General features: G+C 32.5%; 1 protein-coding gene across 3 annotated transcripts; it reads left to right on the top strand.

Moving 5' to 3' along the window:
• The first annotated feature begins 3810 nt into the window (after positions 1-3810).
• Positions 3811-13740, top strand: LOC114321898 (putative DNA primase large subunit). 3 transcript variants are annotated; one of them, XM_028269129.2, is made up of 20 exons: positions 3811-4061; positions 4351-4412; positions 4501-4604; positions 4700-4781; positions 4893-4952; positions 5208-5265; positions 5806-5825; positions 6297-6380; positions 6469-6533; positions 7492-7540; positions 7626-7673; positions 7768-7857; positions 8050-8109; positions 8676-8735; positions 9208-9282; positions 9701-9786; positions 11130-11223; positions 11332-11436; positions 12045-12100; positions 13473-13740. In XM_028269129.2, exons 1-19 carry the CDS (start codon positions 3926-3928, stop codon positions 12060-12062), a joined length of 1356 nt encoding a protein of 451 aa, XP_028124930.2. In that variant the 5' UTR covers positions 3811-3925; the 3' UTR covers positions 12063-12100; positions 13473-13740. The 3 variants fall into 3 exon arrangements, 2 of the variants coding, with proteins under 2 accessions (XP_028124930.2, XP_028124931.2); XR_003650457.2 differs by having other exon boundaries at positions 3813-4061; positions 9619-9786; XM_028269130.2 differs by lacking the exons at positions 12045-12100; positions 13473-13740 and adding an exon at positions 11565-11688 and having other exon boundaries at positions 3813-4061.
• Positions 13741-18066: the final 4326 nt, after the last annotated feature.

The following is an 18066-nucleotide window of genomic DNA, read 5'->3' as shown; positions in this document are numbered from 1 at the left end:
TGCGAAATACAACCTCATCTATGAGACTGCAATTTAAATTTTTGTTGTTCGGTTTGGAGAATCTGATCTGAAAATGCTTGAGATGGAGTTTCTATTATCAAATTTCGGTCCTTGTTTTGTTGTACCGTCATCTATGAGACCATGAGAATCTCAAAATGTGATGCAAGTGTCGAGAGTGAATTGATAGATGGTGGGAGAATCAAAAGGAGAGAATTTGAACCTTCCCTTTCTTGTTCCAACCCAAACTAAGCACAGTTTTGTTGATGCCTCATTTGGATACAAATCCTACTTATTTTCATCAGTTTCCCAAGTTCTACACGATAATTTCTTTAAGCATTAGCTTAAACTAACAATGTGTGCACAATCAATGGGTATGTTGTTAAAACTGTTACAAGTTTTAATTTGAATTTAATTTGGGTAGCTAGGTAGGGGTGTAAAAATGACTCGCGACTCGTGAGCGGCTGGAAACCCGCCCGCGGCTTGAGATGGATCCGGTCCGTTTAGGCCTGCTTAGGCCTAGGCTTGAGCCCAGCCTGAGTCTCGGGACTAGGGCCTAGGCCACTGTTTTGAAGCTCAGCCCGTGGCTTAGCCCATCGGCCACTTAAGGCCCACTTAGGGCCCGACCCGAAGCCCGGGCCGTCCAAGGCCCTGTGTATTTTTTAATGAAAAATAAAAAAATTTTGATAAAAAAAAAAAAAGAATGGTTAGGCCCACCTAAGCCCGAGCCTAGGCCCAAGCTTATTTGGCCGGCCCAAGGCCTGGTCCGCTGGCCCGTCCAAGGCCCGAATATCCCTAGGCTATGGCCTGAGCCTGGGCTTAATTTTTTGACTTGCGGGCCGCCTCGGCTTGGCCCCGATTTTGGCGGGAGCTCGCGAGGCCTGACATGGGCTGAGCTGAGTCAAATTTACACCCCTATAGTTAGGTAAGGTAAGAAATTACCCGCAACTCGAGAGATTATTTTTTAAAAATAGAAAAATACGACAGTATATGTAAAACTCAGGTGTCAGTTTTATATAATAGTATAAATGTCTAAATGCCTAGTAAAATATGCTTCTTTTAGTGCTTGTTTGGCATATATTACAAAAGTCAAAAAATTAAAAAAAATCAAAAAGTTCATACTATTTGTGGGAAGTGTGTGGGCGAAGTTAGTGAGCAAAATCGTAATTTTGCCCTTTGGATTAGTTAGCCCAACAGTGCAGCTCAATGTACTTTGCATCTACATTTTCCTAGTCCATACCACATAGCACAATGCAAGCAGCCAATTCATATTAAAAAAAAAAAATAGAAAAATTGAAATGCATACCTCGGCACAGTATTGCAAGTTAGTATACTTTGCATCTACAATATTTTATTACATATATTTTTTTTGTAAAATGTCCAAAAATTATTCTAAAAATCATATTTTTTTCCTCTATTTTTTTTACCTAAAAAGTCAAAGTTCATCCCAAACAACTTCTTAATGTTAGTCATGAAACTGCTTTTAATATTTTTCTAACCATAACTTCCAAGCAACTTGTTTGAACTCCTAAACTATGTTTAAATGGAGAATTTGAGAAGAAATTTGTAAAGTGAAAAGAAACACTAAAAGAAAATTAAGCGAACTATAAGTTAAAATTTTGTTACATTTGTGGTTTCATATTCTTCTCTCTCTACAAAAGTATTTCTAGATTGATAGCTAAGGGATTTTAGCGTGGGTGCCTGTCTAGTCATTTGGCCATAAAGGCTATTTTGGGAACTTGGCTAAAAGTCACTTTTTTTGGTTAGTAGCAAAAGTTAAAAGTTGGCTTTTTTGGTTTTTTTTTCATTTGGCAAGTTGGTTTTTAGCCAACGGTGCAATTACAATTTTACCCCTCATGGGTCATAATGTGTTACATAGGTTCAGTTGTAAATATTTTAAATAAATGGGGGTAGTTTAGTCATTTTATTATGATTTGATATCATAAACAAATATTAATCAAAAAAGTCAAAAGTCACTTTTTACCAACTTCCCAAATCATTTGTCTAAAAAAGCTAAAAGCTTGGTTAAAAGCCAAAAAGTCACTTTTTACCATCTTCCCAAAATAACCCAAAGTCTATTGTAAAAAGAGATTTTAGATTTCACTCTTAGGAGTAAAATAGGGTAAAATAGGGGTGCTTTTTAGGAGAGGGTGAGAGTTCAACTTCATACTGTTAATTTAACAATTAACTATTAATTTTGCCGAGGAAAAAAAAACAATCTAGATTGGTAACCATTATATTGGGCTTGCATTGGGTTGGGCCTATTTGCCTGACCAACCTCCCAACCAAAAACTAGGGGTAAATATACTGATCCATCAAAATCGACCGAACTGAACTCATTCGTCACATTTTGGACGAATGCGTGATGACGAGCAGACGGTTGTGGATTGATTTTCTCCAATCTGCCAATCTGGCAGACGGATGGCGGATTTGAGATTCCTTTTACCGCAACCGAACCGTCAACTTATGAGCACTCCTAGTAATTTATAAGACTTTATATTTTCTGTTTGTTTAAATATTTTGTTTGTGTTTTCAATTTAAAAAGAGTTTAAATATTCAGTTAAAAAATTTTTTTCAACTTGAATATCTTTTTTTGAATTAAAAAAATTAACGTATTACTTATCTATATTTTTTGGTTTTTAAATCTATCTCTAAAAATAATAAATAGAAAATATGATATATGCTGGTTGATTTTTGTTTTCAAAAACAGATATAAATGTAACAATACAGAGACATACAATCTCTACTACTGCTCTGCTTATGACGTTGGTTGTTTGAATTATTTTTATATTTTAAGAACCACAAATTGTAATACTTTATGTGGATGAGGCATACCGTGATGGTAATATGTGCATGAGACATACAGTGATTGTAATATTCTAAAGTTTCAAACTTTATTACTCCCTCCGTCCCAAAATAATGGTCCCTTTTGGGGAATTCAACTTTTTTTGGTAGTACAATTATAGCATTTGAAAAAAGTTGATTTTCCAAAATTATCCTTTTGATAGTACATTTTTTGGGAATATCAATGCATAATTGTACTTTTTATGTTGTTTATTAATTTAAAAGAAGGGTAAAATAGGAAATTTATATTATTTTTGTACTTGATTTTTGAAGAGGGACTAATATTTTGGGACAATGAAAAATGGAATAAGGGACTAATATTTTGGGACGGAGGGAGTACTTTGGATGATACATGCAGTAATTATAATATTTTTTTAAAGTCGTTAACTATAATATTTTTATTTTTATTTTTTTAAAAAAATATAAAAATTAAATTATATTAAAAATTTATAAAATTTTAAATTGCTAAATCATTCGCCTCCATCCGTTGACGGACGGATGGTGGAACCTACCGTGCCCACCCCTACCAAAAACATTCAGCTTGTTTGGTTTCGTTTTTCTGAAAACAGTTTTCAGAAAATTCTACTTTCTTATTTTTCGTCTTTTTTTTGTTTTTAATGAATTTTTTTAATATTTTAAGCAATTTTTTTTAATTTTTAGATATACTTAACATAAAATATACCTAAAAAGTAAAAAAAATTGTGGAAAAAACTTTTTAAAAATTCACTAAATACAAAAAATAGGAGAATTCAGTACATTTTTTATATTTTAATGTATTTAATAATTTTTTTTAAATATTTTTTCACAATTTTTTTACTTTTTAGATACATCTAAATAAGGTACATCTAAAAAATTTTAAAAAATATTTAAAATTTAAAAAATATTCAATAAAAATAAAAAAATATGAAAAATAAAAAACGCAATTATCAAAAAATTTAATCTAGAAAATTCAAACCAAATGCACTTATTGGGTTTCCACTGAAATCCTACAAAATAAAACCATTTCCCGCCATTGCTCTCAAATTGGTGCTGCCTAGCCTTTGATTCATCTTCAGATTCTGACCAACAAACAAAGGGGGCAAAAATGGAAATCGTTCGGTCCCAGAGGAGATCTCCGGCCTCCGACGACCTCGTTCGGACGCTTCCTCTCTACCGCTCTGCTCTACAACTCGAAGTCCGACTCGAAGATTTCGAACTTTTCGCCATCGATCGTCTCCGAGGTGGTCATTTTTACTCTCAAGCTTTCATTTCATTTTCCTATAAATTTTCTCGCTAACCAAACGTGGTTCATCATTTTTACAATTTATGAAATGTTCACTGTTCTACGAAAATTTGCGCAATTTAATGAATCTATGGTTTTACTATTAGTTGTATTAGTGGTAGTGGTGGTGGTAGCAGCAGTAGAAATAATTTTAATCTAGGTTTATGTGTCTCACTATTTAATTTTTTTTTTATTATTATTTTTTAAATTTATAGTTATGTGCTCTCAATTTGGTATTGTTCATACAGTTCTTAAAGGGATTTCTGATGCATTATCCCGAGGAAAGAAGCCCGATGAAATGGAGACATTGGTAGATTACTGTTTCCGGCTACTATGGTTTGTTTTTGTTTTTTCTGTAGAGTTGTTTTTTTAATTTAATAGTTAATGTATTTGAATAGGTAAGAGATTTGCGGAAGACAATTATGAGCCATCCACAAGCATCTGAAGTTATGAACAAGGACATCATTTCCCACTTTGTTCTTCGACTCGTGTATTGTAGAACGTAAGTTTTTAATATTCCTAAATTTATTTTTTGCGCGTGTTGTATGAAAATTTATTACTTATTATTATTATTATGATTATTTCCTGGTGCATTAGGGAGGAATTGAGAAAGTGGTTTCTTTCCATGGAAACTACCCTCTTTCGTTATCGGTTCCGGCTTGAAAGTCCTCAAGTACAGGTATAATTTTTTCCTTTTTATTTTTTATTTTTTATTTTAATTTATTAATTCCACGCATCGTTGTTCTAAGTCTGTTGCTGATTATCTTTGGCTCCAATTTGGAGTTTGCAGAGGGCACTGATGGCTGAATTTGACCTTCCTTATAAAGCAGTTAGCAATGCAGAATTTGAGGTATTTGCATTTAGCATGCTTAATTGTTTTGCTACCTTTCTGTCTGAATATCAAAATTTGTTTTGAAATCGAAGAAAATTCATCTACTCTATCCTGGTCAAAGTTTTAAAAACACATGCACATTTCTTTTCCTATTTTTATTTTGTATACATTTAACTTTAACCAATTTGACAAAAAAATCTCAACCTATTTCTGCACCTTTATTATAGAATGCATGCCATCTTCAGATGATACTTGACATTTTCTTTTATGCAGAGTGTAAAAGAAAAACTGAGTCAAGTTGCACGCTCTATTGGTCAATATATATCCAATGGTAATTGCTGTCGCTAAATTTAATGTCTTTTTTTCCCCCATCAAAATAACCATTGTCTTTCTCTTGTTTGCTAATATTTATGAAGTAGAAGAATTTTCAATGACACCACTTGGATTTGCCTAGCATGTTTGTTACTCAGATTGTCTGGACTTCAATGTTTTATTTATATATTTATTTTTAAATTAGGAGTATGGTGGAGCATTAATAGAATTCTCTTCTCCCTTCATTTTCTTGTGTTTTTTCATTCTTAACATTTTATAAAAGAGTGGTATGAAAAAGTGGATCATGAACATTTTAGAAACTTATATGAAAAAGTTTAGTTTGAATATTTATACCACTCTTACCACTGCTAAGTGAGTATTCAAATTAATGCCTCATGTTCATTCTTAACATTTCATTTCCTTTTGTTTCCACTTTCCCTTGTATTAGAACTCTGTATTTCTGGGTCAGAAAATCTTAACTTTTTAAGCTATTAAATTTCAATTTCGTTTGGAGATATGCTGGTATTCTAACTTTCTTTGTTTTTCCTTCCTTTTGCAGCTGATACGATATTCTACAAGGTTTGTTTGGCTGGCTTAATTTTTTCCTGTCAACTGCAACAACTGCATTCTTAGCTTACTCATAACAGAGTAGGTACTTGAATAGATTCTTAGCTTATTGTTGACAAAGGACCTTTGATAGTCAAGAAGTAAGCCTCTCTACTGCTAAGTGGAAACAAATTAACAGTGGTTCCCTCAACATTCTATGGGCCTCACCAAGAGGATTCTTGAGGCCCAAATTAACAAAATTTGATGGCTTTCTATGTTGCTTGTGGGATAGGTGAGAAAAAATTAATGCTCACCATCGTGTAATTCGAGGATGTGTAATAAGGAAAATTCTATGGTTGGTTCCAATCCCATTAAATATGAGTAATGGGCAAAGAGGGATTGAGGAGTTTCCCCATCTTTGAGATCTCAAATGTGTATGACATCTCATGTTGGCTAGTTTGATTTGGATCTTATACGTATTTTCCCCATCTTTTGTAAATGAAGGTGCCCTTTGAAGAAGTTCCAGAATTAGTGGCCAGTCGCAGAGTATTTATCCTGAAAGGGCATGCATATGTTGCTATGAATCAGGTGAATATCACTTTTTTAATCAGTGCACTTAACCCATGTCAAACTAGACTTCATTAATCTCATTGGTGTTTCAATCTTTATTCTATAGGTGGTTTCCCTCGTTGTCACACAATTTCGCAGCCATCTTTCAAAAGCACTTGTGCTTACAAACAGGTTATTATAATTATTATTATTATTATTGTTGTTGTTTTTATTAAGTTGTTGTTGTTATTATTATTATTCCATACTTCACCTGTTTGTGTGGTTCAAAGCCCTTAAGTCTTGAATATTATTATTCCATACTTCACCTGCTTACAAACTACCCTCTTTCTCTTGTTTTCTATCCTGGTCAAAGTCGCATGAGTGTAGAAAATATTCCATACTTCCACCTGTTTGTGTGGTTCAAAAGCCCTAAAATCTTGGGTATTTTTTGGGCAGAGAAACATATTTTTCATGGATAGTTCATAACTGAAAAAGATCTACTTCTTTCGTGTTATTTGGTCACATTTTGGTTTTCTGTCCATTGAATTCATCGTAAGAATGATGAAATTGAACTTACTGACACCAGTGCATAAATTTTCTAACAAATTTTGTCCTTCCAGAATTCATATGGGATGATAATTTTAACTGCTAGTTATTGTCATCAGCATCATTGTTATATTTAATGTTGTTGCTGTTGCTGTCATGGTTGCAAAGCAAATCTTGTTTCAACAATTCTCTCTCTCTCTCTCTATCTATCTATCGATCTATCTATCTATCTGCACACACATTTACTTGGTGCACACTTGGGTATTAACATTTCTGGCAATACCATTCTGCAGATAAATTTTTATAATGTTTTTCAATACTTGTTCCATGACGTGGAAATTGTTTGTTTACTAATCTGATTTTTATTGGATCAGGTTTTATAAGAATTTAATTTTGTTGATTAGATTTTAAAATTTTCTTACGAGAGTGCATCTTTATATACCAAGAATTTCAAAAAGGTTTTACGCGCAGAAACATCATTTTCAAGTTTGTGGTGGTGTTTTTGACATGTCTTTCCATATTACTTGGTTTGTACTGTCAAATGCAATTTGAGGCATAGAATTGCATCCTTTGAATTTTCATAAGATGTGGCCTTTGCTTTCAGAAAATGGACATCCACCATTAGAGAACGAGAGAAGGATCGGTTGACTCCTGTAAGTATTTTATTTATGAACTTCTAGGTTCAAAATGGGCTATGCTTCAAAGTAGGGTGCGTCACTTTTCTTTGATATTGAATAGGTTGTGGAAGCCCTATCGACAAGTTATCTGGGTCCTGACTATTCCCAGGTAGGTACTTTGAACTATGGTTGTCTGGTTTATTTGTAATCCTCGGGTTGTAGATTCAAATTGATATTGATAAATTTGTATATTGATTTTGCAGCCAAGGGAATTTGCAGAAATATCTTTGAAAGACATAGATCAAGTAGCTAAAAGTTCATTTCCTTTGTGTATGCACCATCTGTTTGAAAAGGTAAAGTTTGTGTTTATAGAGTCAGGGTCATTAGGCTCGTAATTGTTTCTATTGCAACTTAATGGTTAAACAAAATTTTCTTATTTGCCTGTCATTTAGCTTCCCCCTTCCTCCTTTCCTTCTCTATGTGTAAAGTTGTTGTGATTCTATTTCGTATTTCATTCACTTTTGTGGTCCATGCTACTCGTACAGCTAAGAGAGGATCATCATTTAAAGCATGGAGGGAGGATGCAGTTGGGTCTATTTCTCAAGGTTACATCTTTAACTTGGATACTCATGTTTGGTTGTGTGTGCATTGGTATTTGAAAGAGTAACATGGTGCTGGGTTTGTGTGATTTTAGTTGCACAAAGTGCATTGACAACTATCTGAAGCGTGAAGCCTCTACTTTAGTATATTATGGTTCCTTTGTTAGAGATCTTGGGATGTATGTTTATTGGATACTTTTTCATGCATTTACATGTCGTTGGATTTCATTTGATCAGGTTCAGGTTGCACATTAAACATTGATGGTCACATAAATATGTGTCCATGTTTTATTTGTGTACATATGAACATTCTTGCATAGGTACATTTGTGCTTGGTTTGAAAATGCACTGCACAAAATTGAGTTATTGGAGTGAATAATAATTATTGGAGCCAATATTTTCTGTTTCTTGAATCCATGTGTACATTGGATATCTGCAAGAAAACTAGAAGCATTCATAGATGATGAATATGGAAAAATGTACATATTTGGTATTTATTAAATTATAAAGTTTTTTTCCTTGATGCTTTTTTATGCTGTTGTACATTGAATAGCTTTTCCTCCTTTTTCTAGGGTGTTGGACTGAAGTTGGATGATGCCCTTGCCTTCTGGAAAGCAGAGTTTTCTCGCAAGGTAAGCTTGGTACTGTTGAAGCATTTTGGTGACTGATTACGGTTTTGGAAGCTTCTGTTTCTTTTAATAGAACATAGATCTACATCCTTGCATTCTCAACAAGTTGTAAGTAGCAACTTGGCCATATGAATTACCGAGTAACTGCAGTAGACATTATCATTTGATAAATTAATAGCATGTTTGCATGCAATATGCTATCATAGCATTGCCACACTGATTGAATTGTTCAGATGGGTAATTATTTTGGGCTGGTTCCACCCAGTGGCATTTCTATGCCTTGAAGTCATCATACTGCCATTTTGGATGATAAAGGATAATAAACTCCTCTTGCATATGTACATGTGTAAACAAAGGCATTGGTATTATCCATACCGTATATAGTTGTATAGTTACCATGGTTGCTTGAATACCACACCCCTTTTCATTTTACTCCTAGTGCTTATTGTTTTTTATTTTTTTATTTTTGTTGTAGGTTGGTGCTGAGAGATTTGATAAAGAATATGCATATAGTATACGACATAACTACGGAAAAGAAGGGAAGAGAACGGTAAGGAAATACTTAGGATTAGTGGCAAATTATTTTTGTGTTTCGATTCTAACCCGTATTCAAGGCTGTCAGAATTGGGATTGTAGATTGGCCTGGAAGATTTTTTTTTGGGTTACCAAAAAAAAAAAAAGAAAAAAAAAAGAAGAAAGAGTAAAGGCTTAACACATACAAAATGATTCAAAAGTTTACCAGAAAAAGAGCATTATGATAAAAGTTCTACATTTCAAGATCTTAGGTGTAACTATAGTACTAGTTAAATTATAACAAAACTTCATTATTTTATGTTTTTCTTTTCCATTTGATGCTATCCTTAGAAGTGTCATTCCTGAAACTCAGGATGCAAAGAGGAAGCTTCAACTTCTTTTCCATTTGATGTTATCTGCTGACCACATTAAATTTCTATTCCTGGTGAGAGCAGGATTATACACCTTATTCTTGTCAAAAAATCATCTCATCAACTCCAGGTGTTGGAGATCATCATGGATGCCCTTTTCGACATTTCAGGTCAACTCCTCAACTATTCTATTTCAGTGTAATGAAACCTTGCATTCTACTAGGAAATATGTTCTACTGAATTGTCCCTGTGTCAGATACTGAATTCCTGTTTCACCACCTGTCTTCATGTTAACTGCATCTTTTTGGACTTCCTCTTATGCTTCTAACCTCATTATCAAATTGTATCACTTTGTACTGCTTGTACAGCCAAATAAATCCAAGTTACTTTCTCTCTCACTTACTCAATTTGTGGCTCTCTTTGAAACTTATGATGGATTGATTGTATTCTTGTTCTTGTTCTTGTTTATCTTCAATTTGTATGGAGTAGCATATTTGTTTTACTTAACATACATTGTAGATAATTTGATTTACCTATATAATATTAGGGTCACAACTCAATAATAAACATTTTATTGAAAGAGATAATGTAGAGAAAGAAGATTTGATGGAAAAGAGTGGTAGAGGAGGGAAATTCTCATCAGTTAACTTGTATATGATTTGGAAGTGATACAGGTATTGCATTACGGGCAGGCACATATTACTTTTCCACTTAAATGAGAGATAAATGGCAATGACGTCCAAATTTCCCTTTATCAAGCCAAAACATCGTTGGTTGAGGCTATCATATGACATTATCCTTGCATATTATAATACAAGAAGTGACACTACTTTGAGCTAAAATGGAGAGTTGGTTTGTGCATCCAACCAAACACTTCAATTTAGTAGTGGTTATGAAATGTTGTTTTCTAAAATGTGTTTTTGATATTACAAGGTCAAATAACTTTGTCTTGTCCTAGTGCACCCTCTTGTATGTATATGTTGTAATGATGGACTATTGTTATCAAGACCCCATGAGTCATGACTCACTTTTGCTATTTATTTTCTATCAAATGCCTGCTTACTGCAACATGTAACCTGAAGCCATGCAGTTTTTATTTTCTATCATATGGCATTATACTTTCGAATAGTAAATCATTTTGTATCTTATTACAATGATGCTAACAAATAGAACTGGCTTTCATGAAGCCACATGGTTTGTATTAAGCTATTTTCAAAATGGGAGCTCTTGGACAAAAATATGTGAATGGCAGTTGTAGCTACATAACTCATGCCTTATGACTCAACTTAAATATAGGTATCAGTGTAAGTGATGATTCTCGGATCTGTTGATTTACGTACAAGGTACAACCAATACTAAATCTGTGTATTAATAAAATCTGGTTGTATTTTCACACTAAAACTTACCCTATGCCCACCCTGCAATTGAAACCTGTTGATCTCATTACTTGTTATCGTATAAAATATTTTCACTGAATCATTTAATCTATCATAACGTCATTTTAACGTGACAGTGAGGAGAATTTGAGAGCTGCCCTTGGTAAAATGGGAGTTGGCAATCGTGCAATGGAGGATGTGATTGACAAAGTGCGGAATACACATTATCAGGTCAGAAAATAGTGTTTGAGTTGTCCTCAAAATTGTTCCGCGTGATTGAATTTTTAATTTTAAAATTTCCTATGGGGTATATTATGTTTGTGAAAATGATATGAACAGTTGGCATGCACCTTGACATTTGAAGCTGTTCATGGTTCATCTTGTGATACTGGCATTAATCATCCCAATCAATACTTCATTGACAGCCAAAAGATCCTGCAAAAGGTGAACCAATCAATGCAATTCTGTGATCAGTTTTATCCTCTGAGCAACTTGTTTGATTACAGTCTTGTAATTATGGTCTTAAAGAGTGCTGTTGTATGTTCATCTTCATGTCTTTTTTCATTTTCTAGATCCACTAATGTACTGGCTTGGTCTTGGTCTACCTGCAATGGAACTATAATCAAACCACACTCTTGTCCACTGCATTTATTGCACTTGCTATGGAACTGGGATCCTGCCAAATTTGAACCTTCAATGCTCATTGCCTTGGAAAATCGAGTAATAGAAGCATTACTATAAAATTATAAATGCAATTGTTAATGTATCAAGTATATATGAAATGCATGTAGGCTTTATCGTACTTGATCTGGGGTTTGTGCTTGGATGGGCCACCACTAATTTATTCAAAGTTGATTTTTATTGAAAATGTGACTGCAAGTGCCAGCCCAAATGAGGGGTGACTCAGGTTATTGGTTTGAGATGAATGGCTAGTTTTTGGAAAATTTATTTCAATTTGCAGGCCTAAAAGTGCTGTTATGGACAAGCTTGCTTAATATCATAGTTTTGAGTAATTCTAGCGTATGGTTTAATATGGGTCTTATCTTGTGCAGAACAATGCTACGGTGTAATGCGCAAAGAGTTGTTTTTTTTGGCATCATTGGGACTGGTAATGCTGTTCCCTCCTTGAGTGCTAGTCTTGTTGCTCTCTCTCTCTCTCTCTCTAACGACTGTTTATTTTTTATCTCTGGCATATTGGAGCTACAATAAGAATGCAATTAATTGAGCTTAACTAAAGATACAAGAAGTCCAATATAAGAGGTCCAAAGGCAAGACACGTCAGAATTCCCAACATCCTTGAATATCCTCATTAACAATCAAACATGAAAAGTGGGAAAATATATATTATGATTTTTACTGATACAGTTACCATCACCATTACCAATAACCAATACTAACATTAACAAGGGAAAAGCAATACCATTACTGCAGTTGCAACCTCCTGACAGATAGTGTTGCCACAGGCTCTATACCACACAAACTGCTATCCCCATATCTACAATTGGTAGCCTCACCACTACTACCACCATCATCAATTACCTCAAAGTGACCCCACTCCCTAACCTCATCACCTCTTTGCCATTCTTGACACTCAAATATGCTCCTAGTTACAATAAAACATTATTTTGGCATGGCAATATAGTGGAAAAGAATACAATGGGTTACCAATGTTAGGCCTCAATAGTATGAATTGAACCCAACATCTATTTTGGCACAACATATAATTTTAAAGTTGCTTTTCTGCCCCACTGATAAAAAAATTGTGTTTCTGCTGAGTTAAAAATAGCAAAATAGTGAAACCAGTAGGTGTCGAGTGGTTCGGTAGGGAAACTTTCATACCGATACACTGCACAAGCTGAGGGAAAGCTATCACTGTATTAGTGAGGGGGTATATGTTTTCAGAGGGAGATATATTAACATGTGAATATAAAGCCATTTAAATAGTGGTGTTGTGATTTACATGCGGTGGATAGCAGAGAGGGACTTGAAGAGAAGGGTTAGACAGGGCATTTAAATAGTGATATTCACAATCACTGTATTAGACAGGGTTTGTAAGTATGATATTATATTTTTTACCAGCTTCTTTGATACACAGTTGCCGTTTTCTGTTTAACATTGCCAAACATGCATGTTCACTGTCTCCACTTTGTTTAAGCACTATTGTTTACAAATTGAGATAACATTGGACCATAAATATTTTCAGGATTCAGGAAGGGTCAAGATAATTTGATTTATTATTTTGTTTGCATTGATAAAACTAATTCAGCTCCTGTTGACAAAAAAAAAAAAAAATTCCCTTTCAATTTTTTTTAAGAATCAGTTATGATGACGGATGCCACTTTCCGTAGTGGTATCGTTCACAATTCCACTCTTGATGTAGAAATCATGATAAAGCTGTCAAACTTTCATGACATAAATGTCTTAATTTAATTTAGTGGAAGATTTTGGCTTACTGTTGGAATTTCTTTTTTCTTCTTCAGGTGAACCTCCTGAGCATGTTTTCATATCTGCACATGACTGTTCTAATTTAGAAATAGATAGCAGTAGCCAGGCGGCTTATCCAAGGGAAGAAATGTAATGTTCTCTCTGCAATGATATTAAGAGTGCATTATATGTTGTTTCTAGCAATATATTAAATGCAATATGCCCCATCTGTAGAAGCTAATAACTAGCTTAGCAGATCATTGCAACTGTCACAAGTTACATTAGACTTCTTCATTAAATAAATTTCCAATTTTAAATTTATAATGTTGTGTCAGTGGAGGTTGATGTATTTACCGTTACAGGCATTTTTGCTCTTTCACTGTCCTATCACTCTATTATTATCATAAAATGTAACGCCTAGAGAAACGCATCTAATATTATTTTTGATCAAGTGATTAAGCAAAGGTACATGAAACAAACTTAAATGTGGAAAATTTTCTTTTCTTATTAATGATGGGTCTTGTATTTAATTTTGAAATTTTCTTGAATATCAGCCGGTAATTGAGCTTTTAAAAGGCATATTATAATAGTGCAATTATGCCAATATCTGACTGAGTTTGTCTTTTGTTTGTTTGTTTTTTGGGTTGGGGGGTGGGGGCTGGCAGATTAGAACTGCTGGATTACTTGCATCTGTCCTATGTCAAACTTATGCATGTTCATTATTATTGTTGCATAGACTTTGTAGTTATGTGCTCTTTTTTGTATTTTTGTTGTTGAGATCAGGACATTCAATTTGGTATTGGCCCATGCAATCCTTTGGTTTTGTTTGTGCAATCCTTTGGTTTTGTTTGCAAAACCCTTTTGTCGTAACCTACTCAATAGTCAATTCTAGTCTCATGCCTTGAGTCACTAGTGATGTTATTGCCTTTAAATTAAGGGTAAACTTATCTCTTTCAAAAATTGTTTTGGGTCCATTCCACCTCTTCCATATGAGCATCCCTACATACACAAAATTTATACACAGAAATACCTAGAATATTTAATGTATGATGTAAATTCATTTTAAGATGTAAACAAGAGTTGAATTTGAACTACACTATTTTTATGAACATATTTATGTGCATGAATTCTGTATAATAATAATAATAATAATAATAATAATATTAAATAATAAGAGCTCATTTATCTATCTCACTTGAAGGTCGGGAGTTCAATTTTTTCCACCTATGTAGGTTGGCTTTTCCCAATTTGTTTGTTGAGTAATTATTGTGCCCAATAACAAGGAGCTATTACTTACATGGTTTGAAAAATAAGGATAATGATGAACAAATTACAAACACTATTGGTTGGATATATGATCACATGATATTCTAAATCCGTGTGATAATTTCTGTTTGAGGTTTTTTTTTTTTGTGATTTGTGTGATTGTTGAATTTGTTGTATGCATGTTGCAATGTGTTAGATTTTTTTTTTTAAACGATTGATTGATGAATCTGGTATAAGTTTCATGATATTTGTAACGGTTTTCGATTAAAAAAAAAACAAAAAACTGTAACTTTTGTGTGTGTGTGTGTGTGTGTGTGTGTGTGTGTATGTGTGAGACAGAGAGTGACTACTATTGAATTACTGACAGGGCTGTTCTCATAGAAGGGGAGCTAATTTGTCTTGGAGGAAGGGTCACTTATATGAACAAGATTGCACACCAAACACTTTAATTTGCTATCTAAAAAATAAAAAAAATAAAAAAATCGATGTAAGGCAGCTTTTCTTCAAGTACTTTCCACCTAATTTACCTCTTGAGTACAAGTTTCATTTGGTGGTTATGTTGTGTTTAAATTTTTTGATTGTGAAAAAAATTATAGAAGAGAACAAAAAGAAGGAAAAAAAAAAAAAAAGAATGAATGAAATATAAATTATTATTTTTTCTTTTCATATTTCTCATTCATTTTCTCTTCATTCCATAAATACCTCTCTAAATTCAAAAGCTTAACAGATCCTTAGTGAATTGCACTTGCTACTAGGAATCCAATTATTTTCAAATATTTCACAGTAATGTCTCTTGAAGAACATTAGGTCATGTGAATTTCAAATTGAATTTGCTTAGTTCAAGTGGTTGTACTCTTAGGTTTTTATGGAGAAATTTGGGAGTTGAGTACTAACTTAACATACTAACTTGTTAACATTTTACCAGAAGACAAACAAAAAAAGAAGAAAACTTTAGATTATTGCAGTGTTTTCATACAATCAAGACGTTTATTAGAGTAAGTATGAGGTTGAGTAATTATTCGGTAGTCTCAAAACATTATGTGACATTACTTATGTGGTATTCTAAACCAATCGCATAAACTTTTTTTTTTTTTTGTAGATTAGGATATGTTTATTCACATTTGTTAGGTAACGATCTATTTTGTATATGTCGTGATTTCTTATCGATCATGAGTATTATATAGACAAGTACTTTGGTTTTTTTCCACCTAGGTGAGGGTTCAAAGCCTGAGAATCAAATCAAGAGAGAGTTTGGGGTCAGAACATCGGTGGAGTCGAATAGATTGAATCAATTCTAAAACATGACAAAAGGTTGACATACATGCTCACATTAGAATTATCAGAAAGTTAGGTGGATGCTCTCTGGTGAAAACCAACCATGATTAAATTGCTCTGCAATTTTGAAATCATTTTAGTTTTATTGAAAACAACAAAATTAGGGAAATGGCTGTGAAGTGTTGATGACACTGGAAATAAATAATAATAATAATAAAAGACATCTTTAAGGTTTTACTGGGAAGTAGGAACCATTCAATTGACTCTAATAGAGCCTCATGGAAAGTGAATGGAAGCATCTCTTTTAGTGGGTGTTTTACTACTTGTTTTTGTTTGTTTTGAGCATCAGTGTTCTACTACTTTTGGTAGGCAACAGGTCCCTCTTGTGCATTAGTTTATTATTTTTCTTTTTAAGGTTTGCCATATGGAGAATATTCTTGTCAAGGTTACATGCGTATATATATATATACATATATATAATATTAATATAGGATTTGATTAAGAAATGTTATGGTGGTATGGATAAAATTGTGTATTAAAGTGTTTGTTAATTGACAAAAAATCATAGAAGTATGATTTAATTTCATTTCTAAAAATATTTGTTAATTTAGGAAGTTATTAGATGTTCAAATGATGTAATTAAAATGTGTGTTAAGTATGAAAACAAGATCCAATTATGTCTATCCCTTTCCTTCTCTCTCTTGTCAAGGGTTTTGCCGCAATTGCCTATTTAGGAGTGTTTCAAACTGCACAATTCCACTGTAAACTAACACCTAACACTAGTGCACTCTTAGCTTTTCTATTGAAGATGCTCTTAAGAGGTAAGAAGAAGAAGGGAAAAAAAAAAAAAATTAGAAATAAATTTTGCTAGTAATAAGTGCTCTTAGTGAATAAGTAAAAGATAAAAAAAAAATTAAAAATCACAAAATGTTTTTATTAAATTCAATACATTTTTATTAAAAATAATATTTAAAAAAATATTTTCAAGATATTTTTATACAATTTTTAATGTTAAACAATATATAAGAATCACTTTTAACATTTGCCATAAAATTTTATTATTATGATGGTGGGAAATGTGTACAAATTCTTTGAAGTTAATCATGATGACCCATTGAGGTGCTTAAAGTATGCATGATGTCATTCTGATAATGTTAAAAATTTACATATTTAATTTATAAATTTATTTATAATAATGTGTTAAATAAATTAAGTCTCCCTGTAACAAATCAAAAGTTCTGTTTAAAAAAAAAAATTTGACACATATCCTAACATCTTATTATAAGTAGAAGTGTGAATTTTTTTTTTTTGAGGGATTTCAAATATTTTTTGCCTTTTTATAGACAGCGACCCTTGGATATAGGACTTAGGTCTATATCTCTATCCTCAAAAGCTACTAATACATTAGGAATTTAGGATATTGGGAACGATAATGAACCATTGTCGGGTGATTAGAAAACCAGTTGGCGATCATGCATAGGGCAGCCCCGTGTGTTTTCGGTCCCCCCCGGTTCAGTTTTACTTTTTAGGACAAATTACAAAATACATTCTTTCAGATTTATTTAAAATATAAATTATTTTTTATAATTTAAAAAATTATAAATATCTCATTATTAATATTTTTTATTTAATAAAATTAATTAAAAAAATAAAATTTATAATTATTCTCCTATACAATAATAAAATTATCTAAATTAATAGTTGAAATATATTTCAATCATTATTAAAAATTGTTAATTAATTTGATAATTTATTAATAAAACAGGCGATTTGTTATAAAATTAGAAATTTCAAGGGATGAAATATAATTTTCAAAATCACAGAAGGTGATTCGTGTTTTAATCAAATTTCAAGGGGTATATTTATAATTTATCCTATTTTTTATTTGTTAATAATAGAAATTGATTTGATAAAAATAAATATTAAAAATTTATTTTTGTTCCAAAAAAAGAGAATGTTACATAAGAATGATGAGATTTTTTTATATTATTTTTAAAAAATTAATACAAAAATGATGAATCTTATTATTTAAAATTAAACTAATAAGAGTAAATTGAAACATCACATGCATATATCCTAAAGATTACTAAAAATCTCCGGATAAAAATC

The sequence above is a fragment of the Camellia sinensis genome, chromosome 10 (genome assembly GCF_055761805.1).
Source record: "Camellia sinensis isolate YWXY chromosome 10, ASM5576180v1, whole genome shotgun sequence".
NCBI classification, from domain to species: Eukaryota; Viridiplantae; Streptophyta; class Magnoliopsida; order Ericales; family Theaceae; genus Camellia; species Camellia sinensis.
This window is presented reverse-complemented; position numbering and strand designations above follow the sequence as displayed.